The sequence below is a fragment of the Lissotriton vulgaris genome, chromosome 7 (genome assembly GCF_964263255.1).
Source record: "Lissotriton vulgaris chromosome 7, aLisVul1.2, whole genome shotgun sequence".
Taxonomy (NCBI): Eukaryota; Metazoa; Chordata; class Amphibia; order Caudata; family Salamandridae; genus Lissotriton; species Lissotriton vulgaris.
The window spans coordinates 358,389,893-358,411,970 of NC_141695.1; the positions used below are offsets into that span (position 1 = coordinate 358,389,893).

General features: G+C 42.7%; 1 protein-coding gene across 2 annotated transcripts in view; it reads left to right on the forward strand.

Moving 5' to 3' along the window:
• The window catches only part of MYBPC2 (myosin binding protein C2), a 235,683-nt gene that overhangs the window by 76,678 nt on the left and 136,927 nt on the right, over nt 1-22,078 (forward strand). For both annotated transcript variants that reach the window (XM_086930242.1, XM_086930243.1), the window contains exon 2: nt 13,299-13,328. In XM_086930242.1, coding sequence (XP_086786368.1) covers nt 13,299-13,328 — 30 coding nt within the window. The remainder of the gene's footprint in view (nt 1-13,298; nt 13,329-22,078) is intronic.

Here is a 22,078-nt window from a genome sequence, read left to right on the forward strand (position 1 = left end):
AGGGTTAAATGTACTGTAACATCTCCAGTGAGTGCAACAGTAGGGAAAGCATTGGATAGTGTAGGATTAAAAATGTACTATTCCCACTCCAGCTAGTGCAACAGTAGGGAAAGCGTTGGATAGCGTAGGGGTAAAAATTACTATTCCCACTCCAGAGACTGCAACTGTAGGGAAAGCGTTGGATAGCGTAGGGGTAAAAATTACTATTCCCACTCCAGAGAGTGCAACAGTAGGGAAAGCGTTGGATAGCGTAGGGGTAAAAATCACTATTCCTTCTCCGAAGAGTGCAACAGTAGGGAACACGTTGGATAGCGTAGGGGTAAAAATTACTATTCCCACTCCAGTGAGTGCAACAGTAGGGAAAGCGTTGGATAGCGTAGGGGTTTAAATTACTATTCCAACTTCAGTGAGTGTAACAGTAGGGTAAGCGGTGGATAGCGTAGGGATAAAAATTACTATTCCAACTCCAGAGAGTTCAACAGTAGGGAAAACATTGGATAGCGTAGGGGTAAAAATTACTATTACCACTCCAGAGAGTGCAACAGTAGGGAAAGCGTTGGATAGCGTAGGGGTAAAAATTACTATTCCCACTCCAGCGAGTGCAACAGTAGGGAAAACATTGGATAGCGTAGGGGTAAAAATTACTATTACTACTCCAGAGAGTGCAACAGTAGGGAAAGCGTTGGATAGTGTAGGGGTAAAAATTACTATTCCCACTCCAGTGAGTGCAACAGTGGGGAAAGCGTTGGATAGCATAGGGGTAAAAATTACTATTACCACTCCAGAGAGTGCAACAGTAGGGAAAGCGTTGGATAGTGTAGGGGTAAAAATTACTATTACCACTCCAGCGAGTGCAACAGTAGGGAAAGCGTTGGATAGAGTAGGGGTAAAAATTACTATTCCAACTCCAGTGAGTGCAACAGTAGGGAAAGCGTTGGATAGTGTAGGGGTAAAAATTACTATTCCCACTCCAGTGAGTGCAACAGTAGTGAAAGCTTTGGATAGTGTAGGGGTTTAAATTACTATTCCAACTCCAGTGAGTGCAACAGTAGGGAAAGCATTGGATAGCGTAGGGGTAAAAATTACTATTTACACTCCAGTGAGTGCAACAGTTGGGAAAGCGTTGGATAGTGTAGGGGTAAAAATTACTATTCCAACTCCAGTGAGTGCAACAGTAGGGAAAGCGTTGGATAGCGTAGGGGTACAATTACTATTCCAACTACAGTGAGTGCAATAGTAGTGCAAGTAAATACTTCTTATTTAAATATAAATAATATAAATAGTAACACCAATTACAAATTAATTAAAATATTTTACAATTGTGTTAAATATATTAAATAATCAATTTAAAATACAAATAAAAATTATTTAATAATAAAAATTACCTATTATTTACCTAATAATAATAAAATATTTAACAATTTAAAAGTATTTTGAAAAATGAACAATACATTTTTTATTCAAAAATGTAATTACTCTACGCCAGGCTAGACCACTTCCTGGGCTCCTCTGAACTGCTCTCCATCCTTAAAGACATAGCCATTACTCCTGCGGCGTTGTCTGACCACGACGCTGTGGAACTGACACTACAGGTCTCTAGGTCCAACCGCCCTTCCGGTACGTGGCGGCTGCGCAAGACTCTACTACAACGACCGGATGTCACCAAGCAACTACACGCACGCCTCACTGACTATTTGACCATTAACGACACTCCTGGGAACCCGGTGACTGCCCTGTGGGGGGCCTTGAAGGCGGTAGCTCGAGGCGAGCTCATTGCCATCGCAGCAGCAGAAGCCAAAGATCGCAAAGCGAAGAGAGACGATCTTACGGCCCAGGTCTCTGAACTTGAGAGGGCCCACAGCCGCACTGGCGCCCCAAGAGTTTGGAAACAATTGAAGGCCGCCAGGGCTCAATTGGCCAGCTTAGACACCGACCGTGCGGAATTTGCAGCTCTGCGTCTCCGTCACTCTTACTATGTTGGGGGGAATAAAATGGGACGCCTGCTTGCTAGCGCCCTGAGGGCGAAGGCTCAACGCTCCCAGATCACCAACCTAACAGATGGATCCGGGCGGGACGTTTCGGGCGAGACCCAGATTGCGGAAGCATTCAGGACGTTCTATGCTACATTGTACAAGTCGGACTCGGTCTCGCTGGAGGACGTCCGTACCTACCTAGAATCTGCAAATGTAACGGAGCTGTCTCAGGACAATGTGGATTCCTTGGACGCCCCTATCGCCTGGACGAAGTCCTGGCCGCTATCTCCCGCTTCCGCCCTCTTAAATCCCCGGGACCAGACGGATTCTCATCCGGGTTTTATAAAACTTTCAGCCAGTTGTTGGTCCCGGTCCTCACCCGGCTCTTCAACTCCTTTGAGGGGCCGAGCTCTATTCCTCCGGACATGCTGGCAGCCGAGATCATTGTGCTACCTAGACCGGGCAAAAAACCTACCTGCTATCCCGCGTTCCGTACCATATCACTCCTCAACCTAGACTTGAAGATCTTTACGGGGATCTTGGCTGCGCGCTTGGGACCGTGCCTGCCCGGGATCCTGGAGCCCGATCAGTCCGGCTTTGTCCCAAATCGCCAATGCAGCGACAATACTAAACGTATTTTACACCTGATTGATAAAACCCACTTCCAGAACTCGGACTCCGCGTTACTAGCTATTGACGCGGAAAAAGCGTTTGACAGAGTGGACTGGCTCTACCTTCAGCAGGTCCTTCAACGCTTCCGGGTGGGAGATCGCTTTCAGGCCTGGATCGCAAGCTGCTACCACCACCCCCAGGCCCGCGTCCGCATAGGAGGCCTGCGCTCCGACCCGTTTGAGATTCAGAGGGGCACGAGTCAGGGGTGCCCCCTCTCGCCTTTTCTATTCACCCTCTATGTAGAACCTCTAGCGCAAAAAATCTGTGACAATCCCACCATCCGAGGGATGACCTGGTCGGGAGCGCCACGTGATAGGTCTATATGCCGACGACATCATCGCCGCCCTAGATCACCCGGACAGCTCCGTCCCCGCCTTTGTGGAGGAATTGGAGGCCTACGGGGCCGTCTCCAGCTTTAAAATCAACAAAGGGAAGTCCCTTATCTTACCCTTGGGCAAGAACGCCCAAACGCATATCAATCCACCTGTCTATAACGGTGGAATCCCATCGGCGGCACACCTCCCATACCTGGGCATCACGATCACTGCTTCCACAGCATCCACGCTAACTTTCAACTATGCAGCCCTATCCTCCCGGATTCGATCCGACCTTGCACGTTGGGCTAAACAGCCGCTCTCCCTACTGGGCCGTGTCGCAGCGATCAAGATGTCGGCCGTGCCTAAAATGTTGTTCTTTTTCCAGACTCTACCAGAGTTCCCCCCTGCGGGAACCATCCAGGCCGCCATCCATCATTTCATCTTGGAAGGTAAATGGGCGCGCCTGCATAAACACCTAGCCTACCGGAGCCCGGATGAGGGAGGACTGGGTGTCCCCAACTTGTTGCAATACTTCCAGGCTGCGCAGCTCAGATATCTGGTGGAGTGGTTCAGGCCGGAGTCCGAGAAACGCTGGTTATTCCAAGACAGAGCAATGGCAGGCACCTCCCTATGGAGGGTCCCTTTCCTTCTCAGACAACATCGACCACGATATCTCCTAAAGTCCCCTATCACTCGCTCTGTCATGCAGGTCTGGAACGCGGTCGCGGTCAAAAGAGGACTTACCACCTTCCCCTCCCCTCTCACGCCTGTTCTGGACAACCCAGAGTTCCCACCAGGCAACTCTCCCATGGCCTTCGCACAATGGCGAGACATCAGTAGCTTCTCCACTGGTCACCTCTTCGACCTGCAGGATTTCCTCTCCCTTAAGGACATTACTCAAAGTTATGACGTTGCTTCTCCTCATCTATTTCAATACTTTCAGCTCCGACACTGGCTTACCAACCCCGACGTTGAACCCCTGGTTGGCAGGCCCAGGACTGTCTTCGGGAAGTGGCTGGTGACGAAACACTCAGACAAACACCTCATAACAGACCTTTACAAAATGCTCAACCCCACTTTCCCTTCGGGCAAGTCAGCAGGCCAAAAAAGATGGGATGTAGAGCTTGGGAGGACCATATCACCCCAGGAATGGCGGTCCGTCCACTACAGGGACATACCACCCGCAACACTGCATCCAGGTAAGCGTCGACAAAACTGGCCATATATTGGCATCTCACACCGGTCCGGCTCAACAAGGGCAATCCCACACGAAGCGCGCTCTGCTGGATTTTGTTATCACATCCAGAAAAGTGTTCATACTTTCAGCACTACGTTATTATTTAGCTAACTGCAATTTATCAAATTTATGATTACTGGACATTGCATACCTTTCTGCCAAGTTGCCTCATATGCCTACTACGTATCTCTTGCAATGTTTTGTATACTACTGCTCATGAACCCAATAAAACAAATTTGAAATTAAAAATGTAATTACTTACAATTAAATTACTTCACAAGCTATTCCCCTAAAAACACACAACCAACTACAGAAATTAATTTAATAAAAGTAACATAATTATCAATTAATCAATTACAATAAAGTACAAAATATATTTTAATTAATTACAAATTAATAATTAATTTACAATTAATTCTAAATAAATACCAATAATTAAAATAACATATTTAATTAATTATAATGAAATTTCTTCCCACCCTATTCCCCTATAAACCCACAACCCGCCACAGAAAAAAAATTAATAACATTAACATATTTATCAATTAATCGATAAAAATAAATTACCAATTATATTTTAATTAATTACCAATGAATAATAATGTATCAATTAATTGTAAATAAATACCAATAAACAAAATAACATATTTAATTAATTATAATTAAATTACTTCCCACCCTGTTCCCCTATAAACCCACAACCCGCTACAAAAAATAAATTACTAAAAATAAAGTATTTATCAATTAATCAATTAAAATTAATTAGCAATTATATTTTAATTAATTACCAATTAATAATAATTTAACAATTAATTCTAAATAAATACCAATAAATAAAATAACATATTTAAATTATTATAATTAAATTACTTCCCACCCTATTCCCCTATAAACCCACAACCCGCTACAGAATTATATTACACAAAAATTAAATATTAATATTTACTTACCTTAAATTCGATATTTTTGCTGTCTATATTCTGTCTAGTCAATATTATGTCCATTCTATATTTTTGAATCAATATTTTTGCTATTCTAGTTGATATAAATTTTTTCTAGTCGATATTTTTGTAGTCTATATTATGTCTAGTCGATATTATGTTTATTCTATATTTTTGACTCGATATTATGTCTAGTCGAAATTAAAAACTCGATATTTTAACTAATTACCGCCTTGCTCTTATTGTCCGGATAAGTAAATTCAAATTACAGTGAAGGGAGTCAAAAAAGGAAAGAAGTTCTTCACGATGTGATTTCTAATAGAACCACAATCCCCATCACTGCCTATGACAATTACACTGTGGGTCCATGCACCAAGAGGATACTGAAAAGCATCTATACTTGACTGTACATGGATGAGAGTCCAATAGGACTTGGATAACAATCCTACCAGAAGCCACTCTATGGGGATTTTTTTATTCATTTTTTGACTCCCCCCTTGTCCATTATCAATTGAGGTTGTTACCTGAATTGGCACTGTCCCTTGTGTCCTGATAAATCTCCCACACAATTAATTAGGTTTTGTGGGGTCAAAACATCAACTTTCTGAACTTTTGTACTGCCTCTGCCATAGTCTGTCTGTCAATTATGTGTTTCCATTACCTTGCGTTTTTGAAAATATAAACCCCTCTATGCCTCACTTGATCAACTACCATGGAAGCCAGAAGTCCCCTTTACATATTATTCTTTTTATAATCTGTTTTCTATCTGTCACGACATCTGACACATTGAATATGAGTAGGTAAGGCTTCTATTGAGCCTCAGCCAAGTATTAGAGTTTTTTTTAATGGTAGCTGCTCTTGATAGGACGCACTATTTGGTTTGCATGACATCACCTAGGTCTCTAAGGTTAGTGGCGTAGCTGGGGGTGCTCAGCATTTTTTTGGGGGCGGTGGCGATCACATGGTAATTTTTCCTTTCGTATCCCTTGTCGTCGTCTGTCACTATCACCTCCCGCTCATTGTCGTCTGTCACCAGCACCACTACCCCTCCCCCGTTCTTACGTGCACTGGGCAGCAAATCCCATGCCTGGGATCGACCAGGGTGGCAATAGCTCTAGCTACTCCCCTGGTTAGTGGGTTCACTCTTTCATTTTTCACACAGAGAGAAAAGAAAGGCAGATGGTTCCCACACTCCTCTTTCCCAGGTCATACCCAGGTGGTTCGTCTCCGTTAAACCAACCATAACTCAACCAAACCCCTTCCCATCAGGTCTCGCCTTCTGCCCCAAAAAATGAGCTCTTCTGGTGTCGAGGAAAACACTGAATATTCGAATAAACTACTCGCTTGTCTTCTGCATCCCATTTACTGTACAGGGGCTGTTCATATGCCATGTCAAAGGTATCCGAAGGGACACACATTTCTTGAGTTATGGCAGTGGTTCCTAGAGTAAGATATAAGTAGGGCATCTTTAAATCTTTGGAAGGCCTTCGGGTGGACATCATTCAAGGATACCCATCTAGATTGGTTTACAGAGATTGAATACACTTGCACTATCCCTCATGATATGCAGAGGCATCAACATTGCACTTCTCCACTGTCGCCATGAATGTTCCTCTTGTAATAATAAACGAATAACACATAAATGGACGCCACAAACAGAACTGCATAGTAGCATGTTATATTAGGTGACATTGATACTCATGTCAATAATAGTCTTTTAATGAAAATTGGCAGTGTGAACATGTGCACCTAAAGACTCGTTCTTGTGACGTTCAGGACATACTCATGTGTCTACTGGTGTCACATCAACTGTCTGAGCTATATTGGTTAGAAGGAGTGGTACATTTGACCTGCAAGTGGCCTCTAGACGTCTGTGGCAGGTGCTTCACCCAATTAGCTTTTTTCCTGCAATCAATATTTCAGGTTTTTTTTTAAATCAACATGCAGTTTTCCCAGAGTTTGCCACAATCAGAGAACATGTTTAACATTGTGCCAAAGGCATATCTGAATGTCCAAAGTACTAGTGGACATTGGCCTTCAGTATCAGAGCATCCCGTTAATGACGGTATATTAATAATGGTTCATGATTATTAGTGACCTGGTATCTGTAGTGACACAGAAGCATCAATGACACACTACCGTTGATGGCTCGTTATTAATGATGACTCAGGATTAATAGTGGCCCACTATCAAAGCCGGTGGCTCAGTGGACTAAAACGTCTGCTCTAGGGGCCTGTGTTCAACCTCATGGTCACAGGTTCAAATCCTGGCGGGTCCACTCAGCCTTTCATCCTTCTGAGTTTGATAAAAATGAGTACCATTCAGATGGGTAACAATAAACATCTGTTATTCAGCGCCTAGATACACTTCTGGTGAACGAGCGCTTTACAAAAACACACTATATTATTAAATCAAGTGTAATATTCTTGTGCCTCGGTATCATGAGCAACTCAGTCTCATCAGAGTTCCCATCGCTGAGCATTATTAATCGCTCAATATTGCCAGTATTAACGTTGATTTGTTATTATTAGTTCAGTACTATCACTAGCTCATATTATGCTAGTTCAGCATTATCAACAATCATTTTAATATAGCGGTCAAATGTTATCAGTAATCAGAAGCATCGATGATCTAGTGTTATCAGTGGCCCAATATTAACACTGACTCATAATTCACATTTCTCAGTTGTATACTCAGCTGCTCAGTACCATTAGTAGTAAAGTATTTTCAGTGACATGCACAGGTGTTCAGGATAGATTCTCTTGTGCCAGTAACATCAGTGTCTCACTATTACCAGTGGTTCAATGCTATCATTTACTCAGTATTTTACTTTGATTGGTATTATCAGTACTATCATTTACTCAGTATTTTACTTTGATTGGTATTAGTACTATCATTTACTCAGTACTATATGTTGCTCAATTTTTTCAGCGGTACTGTACTACATTTTACTCAGTATTATAGTTTCATCAGTGGTACAGTACTACGATTTACCTAGTATTATATGTTGCTCAGTATTCTCAGTGGTACAGTACCCTTGTTCACTCAGTATTACATGTGGCTCAGTAATCTTATTTACTCAGTACCATATGTTGCTCAGCATTTGCAATGATCCAGTATCATTATTTGCTCAGCATTATAAGTTGCTCAGTATTGCCACAGGTACAGTACAGTTGTTTACTTGGTATTATATGTTGCTCAGTAGTCTCACTAATGCAACACTATCATTTACGCGTGTTATATGTTTTTCAGTACAATGAGTGGTCTCAGTATTACGCAGTATTATATGTTGCTCAGTATTCTAGTGTTTAGGGCATATTATTCTCAGTGGTACAGTACTGCTGTTTTTCTCAGTATTCTATATGGATCAGTATTGTCAGTGGTACAGTACTATCATTTACCAAGCGTTATGTGTTGCTCAGTATTCTCATTGGTAAAGTATTATCATTTACTCAGGGTTATATGTTGACCAGTATTCTCAGTGATACAGTACTATAATGTACTCAGTATGATTGTTTACCTGTATTGTCAGTGATACAGTACTGTCGTGTATTCAGTGTCATATGTACCTTGGTATTCTCAGTGGTACAGTATTATAATTTACTCAGTATTATACGTTGACCAATATTATCAATGTTCATTACCATCATCTACTCCGTATTATTAATTGCTCAGTATTATTAGAATTCAGGGCACTCATTTGCTTGGTATTATGAGGAGCTCTGTGTTATCAGCAGTACCGTATTACATTTTGCTCAGTATAAAATATTCTCTGTGGTACAGCACTTTCATTTGCTCAGTTTTATATGTTGCTCAATATTCTCAGTGGTACGGTACCATTACTTATTTAGTATTACATGTTGCTCAGTATTACCAGTGGTTCAGTAATCTCATTTACTCAGTATCATATATTGTTCAATGGTGTTCTCACAGGTACAGTACTATAATATATTCATTATTTGAAGTTCCTCAGCATTCCCAGTGGTACAGTTCTATAATGTATTCAGTATTTGAAGTTCCTCAGCATTCCCAGTGGTACAGTTCTATAATGTATTCAGTATTTTAAGTTCCTCAGTATTCCCAGTGGGACAGTTCTATAATGTATTCAGTATTTTAAGTTCCTCAGTATTCCCAGTGGTACAGTTCTATAATGTATTCAGTATTTTACGTTCCTCAGTATTCCCAGTGGGACAGTGCTACAGGTATTCAGAATTATAAAGTTGCTCAGCAGTAATAGTTCAGTCCTCTCCTTCACTCAGAATCATCAATGAAGCAGTGGGATACCAACCAGTATATTAGTGTATTACTGTCTCTGTGTTATTGAAATTATACTGTGTCATTGATGGTAAGTATATTAAAGTCCACTTGACAGCGGTTCTCCATTATATGAAGTGTTAGGCTGTCCCAGGCCTTACAGTATCTGTCATGTTATCTTTGTAGCTGTTGAGACGCAATGATGATACGCGTTTAGAGTCATATGGGCATAAATATGGCTGCACTACTGTAGATAAAGAAAAGTCATATACGTTAACTTGAGAGCCTAAGCCTGAAGCCTTACAACAGGTCCCATTTTTAGTAGTTCTTTAGAAGGTTACACTACAACCTGCCTCAGAAATTGGTGTCTCTCCTGCTCGCTTCGGAAAAGTTCAAGAACATAGTGGATGAAACATTATCCTACAAAAATATTGTGACCTAAATATCAACTATCATGAAGATGCAAATAAAGTGGTAATTATAGATTTACAGTATTTAACTGCACATATATGTACCTTGACAATATATATCTTCAAAATATGTTGCTCGGGACTTAAGAATTATAAATCTGTATTTACCTAGTTATACTTCCCCTCACAATATTTTGGTTGTTGATAGATTGGCTACAATATTTTTCTAGGATAATATTTCTGTCCTCGGTATTCTGACATACAACCGTGATCTTGCTTCCACTAGGTCTCAGGGACCCAGAGCAGCTTAGAATGTGGGTGAAATGACTCCAGTGCTTGACAGGGCAGTTTGAGGTGGACTGTCCCTGCCACTTAGTGCTTCTAATGTAGGAATGCAAGGGTGGCAACTGCTTGGCAAATGTGAGTACTCAAAATGACATCATCTCGGGTAGAAGTGGGAGGTTCACCACGTGGCTGAATCAGCATCAATATCATGGGAAAATGATCCGAATCCCCTAGAACTGGAGATCGACCATTTCCAGCTCTGGAACCAGTTGGCAGTGGTGAGTCTGCACCGGCCTTCATCCACCCTACAGTAGTGGCAAACTTTCAGGGGTACATTCAACCGCTCCATACGTACAGGTCCTTAAAGGAGCGTCAGGAATGCCACGTAATTGTCTACTTTCGATATCCATGCACTGAATATAATGTGACATAGATTGTACTTGGAAGTTGGAGATAATGAAAAGTCATATATAATTCACAACCACACACATTAATCAGCAGGGTTGGTTTAGACAGATATTCCAGGCTTATGTAATGGTGCTACCACTGGGGTTTGCAGAAATCTTACAGGTTCTAAATAGGTATAATAAGTTCATAAGATGAATCAATATGAATCATTAATTTCCTCCCCATGACTCTAGAAAAAGACATCCAAGCAGCATGAATCTACTGTTTAACACAGAGAAATTGCCACAATGTCAGCTTTCTCTAAAATCATGAACCTTACGGTTGTACAAAGAAGACCTAGTGTGTTCTAGAAGAAAATTAAGCTTTATGTATTGTTGCAAGTACTCAACAGATCCTAGCGCTGATCTCACACACTGTAATCCCCTGGCTCCTCTACTATAGCAAGATGGGGCAAGGGTGCAAAAGAGTCACTAACACCGAATTCCTTTGTTTGTCGCTGGTGTGTTTCTAGGCATAAGCAACATAGGCGTGAGATCATGTACACAGGCTTTGAGAATTCTTATAACTAACACAAAGCAACCAATAATATTTAGTGTTAGTAGATTCTTACATTCAATTTTTTTCCTAAGGAAAAAAATGGGGCATCAGTTGTAAATGAAGAATATCCTTATAGACAGAATTAGTCCACCCTCTAGTATCTAGTGGGGGGTCCTTACTAGTATCCTAATGATGCTTGTGCTTCGACTGCTTCTTATCATGAAATGTATTTTAGCTGATGGTTTTAAAGTTCTATGCTGAAATGTCTTTTTAAATGTAATGTATGTGTTTTGACTCTTTTATGGCAACCAAGCCGAAATAAAGAAATTTGAATTGAAACATACGTTTTTACTATTAATTTCCCAATATTAACTCAAACATTGCCTGCAGCAAGCTCAAATCCCTGAAGTATTCCATACTTTTCAAAACACAATTACAGCATGTCTTTACAAGTTAAAAAGTGCTCCAATTTGTAAATGTGCTACTTTCTTAGCTATCTAATTCACTTACGGGGCTACTTTTATTATGGTGCCGGGCCTATTTTCTGTCCCAGTCTGACCCTGCCTGCTGGAAGAGGAAGGTGCTGCGCAAGAACCAATTGATCAGGGCTGTAACTATATGGAGACCAAAATGAAAGGGCAAGGCGCAAAAAATGTACTTCACCGTAGGTGTCAAAATACCTCATGGCAGCCGGGGTTCCTTTCACAGTTTTGGGAGCAGACTGTTCCACGCAACAGGCCGTGAGGGTCCAGAGCCAGTTCAAAATAGCTCAGACATCACACATGAATGTTTGCATGCCTGGGTAGAATATGTACAGACCCTCATTACGACTGACCCCATAATTCCAATACATTTTGTAAGAGCACTGGCACCTCATCGTTTCACGCAGATTTTTCACTTGCTGCCTGGGGCGTAGCTTCAGGGAGGGTGTTTGTGGTGTTACAACCCCCCTAATACATGTATTATTTAATAAATAGTTGGGTACAGGAGCTTTTAGTTGGGTATGGTAAGGTATATGTCGGATTTCACATGGGATTCTTTAATTAAACTGAGACAAAAACACACTGCTGTTTTGATGGTCTTCAAATATGGGTATTTTACAAAAGACTCTTGGCCAGATGTACGAGGATTCAGCTTAGCGAGTTGCAAAGTGCGCTCAATTGCGACGCGCAATTTGCGACTCGCGAAAGTAAATGTACAACATTATCTCAGACACTGTTTGCAGATCCCAATGGGGTCGCAACTTGCATGCCTCATCAATATTCATGAGGCAAGCGCAATTTGCGAACCCAATGGGAATGGCTAGTACTCACAGGGATGGTGGCCTGCTGGGGTCAGCAGACCTCCATGTCTGGGACTGCTTTTTAAATAAAGCTGTTTTTTTTTTGTTTTTTTTTTTTAATGCAGCCCGTTTTCCTTAAAGGAAAATGAAATGCATTTAAAAAAGAAAAAATAAACTTTTCAGTTTCATTTTTTAAGGGCAGACAGTGGACCCTGTTGCCACTTCCTTCTCTTAAAAAATATTCTCGCACACACTCACAAAGGGGAAGGGGGGTGATTTACCACCTACTTGAAGTAGGTGGTAACCTGCGAGTGTTTTGTGACCGCAAATTCGATCGTAAAACAACAGTACATGGCATTGAGATTCGCTATTAGGAAGGGAAGCCCCTTCCTAATAGAGAGAGTCGCAAACTCTATTTTGCAAGTCAGTGACTTGCAAAATAGCTTTTGGACACTTTTTTGTGGTCGCAAACTGGCGACCTTCCATTTGCGACTGAATAAAAAGGTTCGTACTTCTGGCCCGTGTTTTAAGTATCCCACACAATTCTCACTCCTTTCCCTTTCCTTTGGCCCTTAAGCCACTCTAATGCGCTGAAAATGATATGCCAGTGTGATTGTCGGAAAATCTGAAGCTCCCACCCCCACATGTTACTGACCAAGCTACGCCCCTGCTTGCTGCAAGCGGGCAAGGTCTCTGGGTGGAATACTGGGGAGAAAAAGATGTGCATGGGGCATGCTAAATTCATATTTCGACATCTTATTTTCCAAAAACCATAATGCCCATTATTTTCCTACCACCAAGTCACCGGGGCCCCAGTGACTGTAATTCCAGGGCGGGGAAATAACGGGAAATATTGCATGCCACCAGCAATATAGACCAAAATGTAGTTAATGTGAAGGTCTGGTTCATGCAAATGTTAGCAGGTCATTTACGTGTGCCATCTGTCTCTGTCTTGTAACATGTGTTTCTTCTTTAATTGCAGAGAAGAAAGATGCTGAGCCGGCTGCGAAAGGTAAGGTCAAAGGCCAGGATTCGTGAGCCCCTTTTACCCTGCCACACCTGTATTCCAGGTAGGATTGGCCCAGTTAGTTTCAGCTGTGCATTCACTACTCGCCCATTAATGTCAAGGCCTGACACTAACTTCTAGAGTAGAACAGTTTGCCCTGAATTTATGGTCCGTGGCTACCAGGACAGAGAATGTGTGTGTCTGGCCCTTCAGGAGTATATAGGTGTTAAGTTTGTTAGAGCTACCACTGTTCACACCCTGCAGGTGGCTGCATGTGCGGCTTTGAAGATGTTTGTTTACAGTGTTTCTGGGCCGTGATCTGGAAATGAATGAGACTCATTTGATAGGTAATAGGTGAGAGTATACTCAAGGTACTAAAGCCAGTGATATAGGAACGGGTAAGACTCATTTGATGGGTGATAAGTGTGAGTATACTAAAGGTACTAAAGCCAGTGACACGGGAACGGGTAAGACTCGTTTGATAGGTAATAGGTGAGAGTATACCAAAGAGTCTAAACCTAGAGATATGGGAATGGGTGAGACTCGTCTGGTAGCTAATAAGTGAGAGTATACTAAAGAGTCTGAAGCCAGTGATACTGCAATGGGCGAGACTCATTTGATAGGTAAGAGGTGAGAGTATACTAAAGAGTCTAAAGCCAGTGACACGGGAACGAGTAAGACTCATTTGATAGGTAAGAGGTGAGAGTATACTAAAGAGTCTAAAGCGAGAGACATGGGAATGGGTGAGACTCGTTTGATAGGTGATAAGTGGGAGTATACTAAAGAGTCTAAAGCCAGGGATAGGGGAATGGGTGAGACTCATTTGATAGTTAACCCCTTCGATGCTGGTGACGGAACCATTCCGTCATCAGTCACGGTTGAGCTGTGCTGATGACGGAATGGTTCCGTCACGACCACACCCTGTTCATAAATCAGCAGCACAGCAGGAAAATTCCTGTCGCAGCGATGTGGTTAATAGGTGAGAGTATACTAAAGAGTCTAAAGCCAGTGATATGGAAATGGGTGAGACTCGTTTGATAGGTGATAAGTGGGAGTATACTAAAGAGTCTAAAGCTAGTGTTATGGGAATGGGTGAGACTCATTTGATAGGTAATAGGTGAGAGTATACTAAAGAGTCTAAAGCCAGGGATAGGGGAATGGGTGAGATTCATTTGATAGGTAATAGGTGAGAGTTTACTAAAGAGTCTAAAGCCAGTAATATGGAAATGGGTGAGACTACATTTAGGCTCATAAGCACATTGAAGGACAATCAAGTGCAGAGTATGAGGCCAGTTATTTTGAAAGTGTGAGGTTCTGTTGAAGTGTATTTGGTACCCAGTGCCCTTCTGGAGTGCCTGGTTGATAAGGCGTTGGGTTTTGTGGGAGGTGAGGCGCGTGAAGTTCTCAGGATGGGGAGGTCCTGAAGCAGCTGGTGCCTCCAGACCGAAACTGCAGGTCCAAGCCTTGCTTGCCACAATAAAACTCATGTGGAAAGAACTTGAGTGTCTGACATAGTGCTAATATTTCCATATCACATATGTCACGTACCAGTGTTTGGAAATTCTACCCTCCTGGTACCGAGGAACTTTAACCTCCGTGAAGAGCTGCAGTGTACTTGTGCCTGGCCCACACTGAGGATGTGCAGGTTAAGGAAGATGCTATAAGCGTAGGCGTTCTCACTGAAAATGCATTGCTAGCAAGTTACTTGCAGTTATTGTACTCACATTTGTGTAGCACTTCATACCCCTCGTGAGGCCCTGAATGCATTTATTAGACAGACAACAAAGTACACTGCAACGGAATGATTGGTTGGAACAGTGTTGGATTTGTAGTGTAGTGTATGAGGGAAACGTTGGTGCGAGTGTATGTGACCTAGGGGGTGCTTTTATCCTGTCTAGGGTTGCAGCGCTTAAGAGGATAGTAGTGGGAAGTAGAGTGAGAGAGTACACACAGTTTACTTTTTTATCAGTTGCTTTGAGTTAGTTTGAAGTCACCTTACAGGTTTCTTGGGTTACAGCAGAAGCCCAGCAGCCTACATTCTTTGCTGGGTTTGCAGTCAAAACATGAGCTCTGTGAAAATGTTTCGATAATTTGGTCAAATAGTTACTTTGGGACTGTAAGGTTGGTGTACCGGTTTCACTTCACTCACAAAGTCACCAGCCATGTATTTGTAATGAGTTTGTTTTTAGCTGACTAAAACATTCATTAAAATGTAAATTGTTGAACATTTACCAGAAGAGAATGATGGGAAAGCATGATTCCTTTTTTAAAAGTAAACTACCCACAAAGGCCGAGTCGTTCAATATGGCTCCTGTTTGGAATGGCCTTGCTACTGTCCTTTGTTGTGTGAAAATGAGAATTAGTGTTTTGTGCTGGCCTTTTATGAGTGACGTGTTATCCGTTTGTCTCATGTCCGCTTGTTGCTGTTTGAAAGTAAATGTGCGTCGCGTTACGCACTTGCGCCAGTGAGGCATTATGGGTTCCTCCTCGTTGTCCTTCTGACTGTAACTCTCATTGTTGTGAGTCTGTATCTCCTCCAGTCCTTGGATTTCGAACATAAGGTGGTTTTATCTCAGCAGAGCAGGTGATGAAAATACGATGACGTGAAGACCTTAGTAGACATGGCAGGCCAGTAGTGGACATCTGAACTCAACTCGGGTCCTTTTTTAAATCACATTTGTGTACTGTGTCCTTTTGTTGTTTTGGAACACGAGAACCGTTTCTGTCCCATAATCTGTTCACTGTGTTGTTGTATTGTTATGCTTGACGTCCTCTTTGCTGTCTGAGAACTTGCAGACCCTGAAAAGACCCGCAGCAGACCTCTCTGAAAAAAGCTGACACTCATATTCAGTCAGCGGCTCACTATTGGTCAAATATGGGGGCACGCATGATGCCATGTTGCAGGAAGGATCTGTTCTTGTCTCTCCAATGACTTTCAGGTTAAAAACTGATCTTATAGTGACAGCGAACTACTTACTACCAACGCATTGCTGTCGTAGTTATGTCTCGTCAGACATCTTTCGCTTTGAGTTTGTCATGAGTTTGTCCATTTGGTGGAAGCTAAAATTACGTTTTCTATGTTGAAGTAATGACTACAAATCATTCTAGAGAATAGCTGCTGCCCATACGGCAGGCCTGTCACGTGACAAAACTGCTGCTCGACACTGATATGTTTTCCCACAACAAGCTTGCCTTGTCCTTCTCAGTTTGGGAAAGACAAGTACTCTGGTTTGAGGAGCAAAACATAAGTATATATTTAGTGCTCCTACAGCAAACCTACATGCAGGGCCAGAGTAGAAACTAAAATCAGCCATGGCCAAAGTGTGCAAACATCCCTACATCACAGGAGACCATGGCTAGAATGGGCTATAGGGGCAGGGTTGGCTCATGGCCGCCTATCCTGCTTTTCTCGCAGCGCCCTAGTCTACAACCTACCAGGGAAATGCCAAAGTGACAGAAAAGGCCCACCTGGTCCCGACTACCGGGCACTAGCAGAATGCAAGCCATTAACACACTGCGTCAACCTTTATTTCATTGGTCAAAGAGCCAAATTAAAATAAAACAGACATATTTTCTGTTTGGTCCACCAGTCCAGTCACACCATGCCTCCTTCTATAGACAAAGGTAGGTAGGGAGCTCCAGAGTAGCGGTGTGGTGTGGGTTGCCAGCACCCAGGGCAAACTTTTAAAAGAAAGTATTGCACCCCTAACCCATGCACCATTTGCTCAGGAAGTGCTATTTAACTCTGGGCGGTGAACTCCACTCCGCTTGCGGAGTTTGCAGAGTTTTCGGCACTCTGCATTATGCGGAGCTCGCGGAGTTCCGAAAAATTCTGCTTTGCGGTGTGGAGTTTTTTTCCCGCTTGCCTTAATCAATGTCAAGTTGGTGAGTGCAAGCAAGGAAAATCCACCCGCAAGATTTTTTCTCGTTCGCGATCATCAACATCAAGTTGGCGAGCGTAAGCGTGGAAAAGCAACCTCCCGGCGAGATTTCTCATTGCGAGTGGTTGCGTATGATCCTGACCGCTCGTGTTGAGAAACCGTCTGTTCGCGTTGAGAAAGCTGTCGCTTGAGTAAAAATCTACTCGAGCGTCAGAAAGGAAGCAGCGCCTGATTGGGCTGTGCATGGTGCAGTTCGCTGTGATCGCACAGTGCAGACAAGCACCTGGCCCTGAAAATCACCTAGAGCTGCATTTATCTAATGCACTCCGCTGCTCACGGAGCTTGGCGTATTGCGGCAGAGTTTTTTTTGCACTTTGCGGAGTTCCACGTAGCGGAACTCCACAAACTTGCAAAGGCTTAGTGCTAATGGTCCACGGGTTAGGGGGCACAATACTTTCTTGAAAAATGTTGTGCCACTAAGAATTTTGCACCGGGGGCAACCGCCAGACTACACTACTGCTCCAGAGTTCAGTGGCTTGCACTCCAAACGTGGGGCCTCCAGTTGTTACTCTGCAGACGGAATAAGGCAAGAGAAAGCCCAGGCTCCATGATCCATGGTTTCTAGCAGGGCAATATATTAGGAACTTGGAAGTCAAATGAGAATGCCTGTTCCCCGAACGACTGTGTGTACAATAAAGGAGGGCTTAAATTGAACCCTCTTGTCCACTGGCAACCAGCGCAGTTGAGCCTGTAACAGGTACTTACCCTCACGGCACTGACTTTGGCAATCAGTATGCCCGCTGCATCCAGGAGAAAATGAAGCTGATGTAACATGGCGTTGGTTGTCTCAAGTAGACCCCATTATAATACTGCAAACTCTGAAGGGTCACAGACAATCCTGCTATTCTGCACCGCTGATCTCTGAGTTGGTGATTTCCTGAGGATGTTTGGCAGACATTTCAGGTCACAGTGCATACTATGCATTGACAAAGACTTCATCTTAGCCAGTTGGCATAACATGGCATATTACCATTACTTTTCAAAATATGTGACTGCATCGAGGCAGTAAGTGCTTCAAGACAAGACTTCTATGTATACTCATTGTAGCTGCGCGTCACTCGCCTGTGTTTAGAATCAAAGCACATATTCAGAATCAAGTTTGCCAAGGGACTCGTGTTTACATCTGTAGAAGGGGGCTCAATGTCAAACCTCGGAGGACAGGCTGCAGGGAGAACATCTGGATGGATCAACCCAATAGAATTGATTCCATCCCTTGCACTGTTCAGAACTAGCCTGGCAAAGGTTGAGGTAACTTTCAGTTTCACTAAATGTTTGTTTCTGAGTTGCCGCCTCTAATTCAAAAGGTTTGACCTGGATCGACGAAATGGAGAAACTGGGAGGAATTCCTCAAAAAACCTTTGGGTCTTGAGTAGGCTATTTGAGGAGCAGGGATGCACGCAACCTTCAAGGAGGTTGAAACCACAACAGTCAGCACTTGATGTTGGCTTTAATAGGAGGAGATGTCCCTGCTACAATTCACTCAGGAAGAGTCGTGGACAAGTGAGCAATGCCGATTCCATTGTGCTACAGGGCAGAGAGGCTACTGGAAATCTTTGAATTTAGGAAGTCACACAGCTTATCACAAAGTTCGTCTCCGGACCACAGGGCGTTCTCAGCCCAGTTAAGCTAATTGAAAATAAAGGAATATTTACTGGATTTGTGGCTCATTTGACTTTTAGGTCTAGCAAGGACTTCTTTCGGTCAGTTATTATTAGCATCTTCTATTTTCTATGCGCCACAACAAAGCAGAGCTTGTCGTTATCGCTATAGGGGGTACGCCATTTCCCTTGCTTTGTTGTACAACATATTTCTCAACCTGCTAGCTTATTGGAAAAGCAGCTATGGAAGTCTGTGATCAACATTTTTGTTTTATGGGCTGGCATTTATCCAGGGCATGAATTAGCTAATCAGTGAACATCTTCAGCATTGGATTTGTCTTGGTGTTCTAGATGAAGGCTAACAGATGTGCCATCAGACAAGATGTAAAATGGGCTGTAAGATCTGCCCATAGCTTGGTAGCCAGCTTCATACATCTAGCATCAATGTCTTGCAGCAGCAAGGTAAAAACTAAGGTCCAGATTTACTAAGCCTTTGCATTGTCCTTGCATCGTACAAAGTGATGCAGGGCAATGCAAAGGCTTTTTTTTAGATCTACACAGCCAATCAATGCCTGATTGGTGTGGTCTTCATAACTTTGTAAAGAAATGAAATGCAACGCCGCAGCTTGCACTGCATTACATTTATTAGCTGTAGGCATTCTATGGGTAGAGCATGGGTATTTCCATGCATCTAGCCATTGGGTTCACGTAATTCTGGTTTACTAAGGTTTTTAGAGCTGGAATTGTGTGAGATCGGAATGCCTCCCACTGAGAGGTGTAACGAGGATCTTTAAGAATGTATACACGTGTATGTTTATTTCTCCTTCTTATTTCCTCTTTGGATTGTTTTTTGTGCAGGAAGGTGTACCTTCCGGCTCAAAAACAATCCTGCCCATATCATAGGCACCCTTGCAGATTAGTCCACAAGAGGCTCAGCACAGGGAGAGAACTGAAGAGCTTCATATCTGAGTAGTTGTGGCTCTTTTCAGCTCTCTCCCGTTCATGCAACATGAAACATTGCTTGCTGCCCTGCGTTGCGCGAACTGTTGATAAATATGACCTTATTTCATTTGCAGAATGATCTTGTCTCATTAGAACAGGAAGTACATCAACTACATCAAATTCTTCATGTGCTTGATAAAGACATTAGAAACACCCTGAATATTTGGAGATATTTATTAAAGGTAGAAATACTGATGGAGTATGCTTTGCTGGTATGCTTGTGCCACAAATAGATCACGAAGCTAAAAGTTAGCGTTAGTTATTTTTAAAAATACAAAGAAATCTTTTCTATTGTTCCTATAAGAGTGAAGCTATTAGTAAAGTGTTGCTCCCACTTGTAAGGGAAAGCAGTCTCAGCGGTCCTGTCTGTATCCTGTTGTGTTTTTGTTGTTCAATGTAAAATATATTTAATGTTTGTACTGTGACTTTGAGAGTGAAGCATGACGGGAAAGAAGTGGCTCAACCTGTGTATAGAAGATGACCAGCAGACACGTGGATGGAAACGACGTGAATTACATGGACCGAGGAAATACAGTTTACCGAAGAAGCATTTGTACTCGAGTTCTCTAGCTCTGCTGCTTGTCATGAGTTTGCGTATTATTGTTCGAAACATAAGTGTACGTTTGTTGCAGTGTGTCACTGTGAAAAGTTTTCTGTCTGTGCTCCTGTCCCGTCCGGCGTCAGTGACTCTCTCGCCTTGCTCGTCCCCCGCACATGGCGTATCGTTCACTGCGTTTTGTGAACAGCGTCTGTTTCGTGGTTGTGTATTTATGTCAATGTGTCATTTTTCAAGTTTTGTCTTCAAATTGTTTAGTATTTTGTCATATACTGGAAAACTGCACTGACTGCAGAGTGCTGTACGAAATCAGTTTTTGTCTCGCGAGAGTGTCTCTCGGTGTGTGAGGTCACTGTGGCGGTCCCAGTTTGAACATACCGTTATACTCCATTGCAGAATATATACTGGTGCCACAAGGCAGTGTGTATATATAGAGCACAGTGCCACTGGACAGTGCAGCAGATTGCATGGGTGTCTGGTGGGAGGAGGGCCACTGCACGAGCTTGCCGATTGTAGCCTGATTTACAAACAAAATATCCACACGTCTTATTTTCTTTCAAAATGCATGCCTTTCACGTTAAAATACATGTCTCATTTGTAATTTGGGGCCACATGTATGACACGTTTTAGCAGTCGCAAATGGAGACAGTAACATTACCAACTCACAAAATAGGGTTTGCAAGTCGGTATTAGAAAGGGGTGTATCAAGGGCGTCCCTTCCTAATAGGGAGTCGCAGGGGAATGTAAGAAGGTTTTACGACCAAAATGCAGTCGCAAAACATTTGCACTTTACCGCCTGCTTCAAGTAGAAGGTAAGCCAGTAAAATGGGAAGTGATACCCAGGGGTCTACTTCCCCTTTGTAAATGGTAGCAAACATTTTTTTTATGAGCAGGCAGTTCTTCCAGGGACCACTGCCTACTCACAATATATGAAACTGAAATGCATCCTGTTTTACTGCATTTCAAAAAAATAAAAATTTGCTTGATTTAAAAGCAAACACAGATATGGTGTGTGCTGCCCCTAGCAGGCTGCCATCGCTGTGTTTTTTTGCGATTCCCAGTGGGTAGCAAATTGCAACCTACGTCACGAATATTGACGAGGTAGGTCAATTGTGAGCCCATTAGGATTGCTAAATGTGTCTGAGACACATTTGTACATCGCATTTTGCGAGTTACTAATTGCAAGTTGCAAAAATTCACAATTAAGGACTTGCAAAATCATTCTGTCGTACATGTGGCCCATAAATCTTTAAATACTGTGAATTGGGCCGTTTGCGAACGAAAAAAAGCTTTGTACATCTGGCCCTATGAATTGGGGCATTTGCGACTGGAAAAATGCTTGGTACCTATAACCCTTACTGAGCAAGGGAAAAGATTATGCTAGTGTTAAGGACTCAATGCAGAGAGTAGGGAACCTAAAACCCATCAGATGGTTGGAGAGGAGGTTGGTCACTGCATAGGGGCGGGGACGTTGCCAGTGTCAGGGGTTCAGTGCATGTGGAAGGATGTTATGTTAGTGCTGGGGGAGGTCAATACTCAGAGTGGGGCACATACATCAGTATCGGGTGGTTTGTGGGGTGGGTCACTGCTTAGGGCTGGATCCTGTACCAGTGTTAGGGGGTCAGTCAGTGCACATGAAAATATGTTATACTAGTGTTA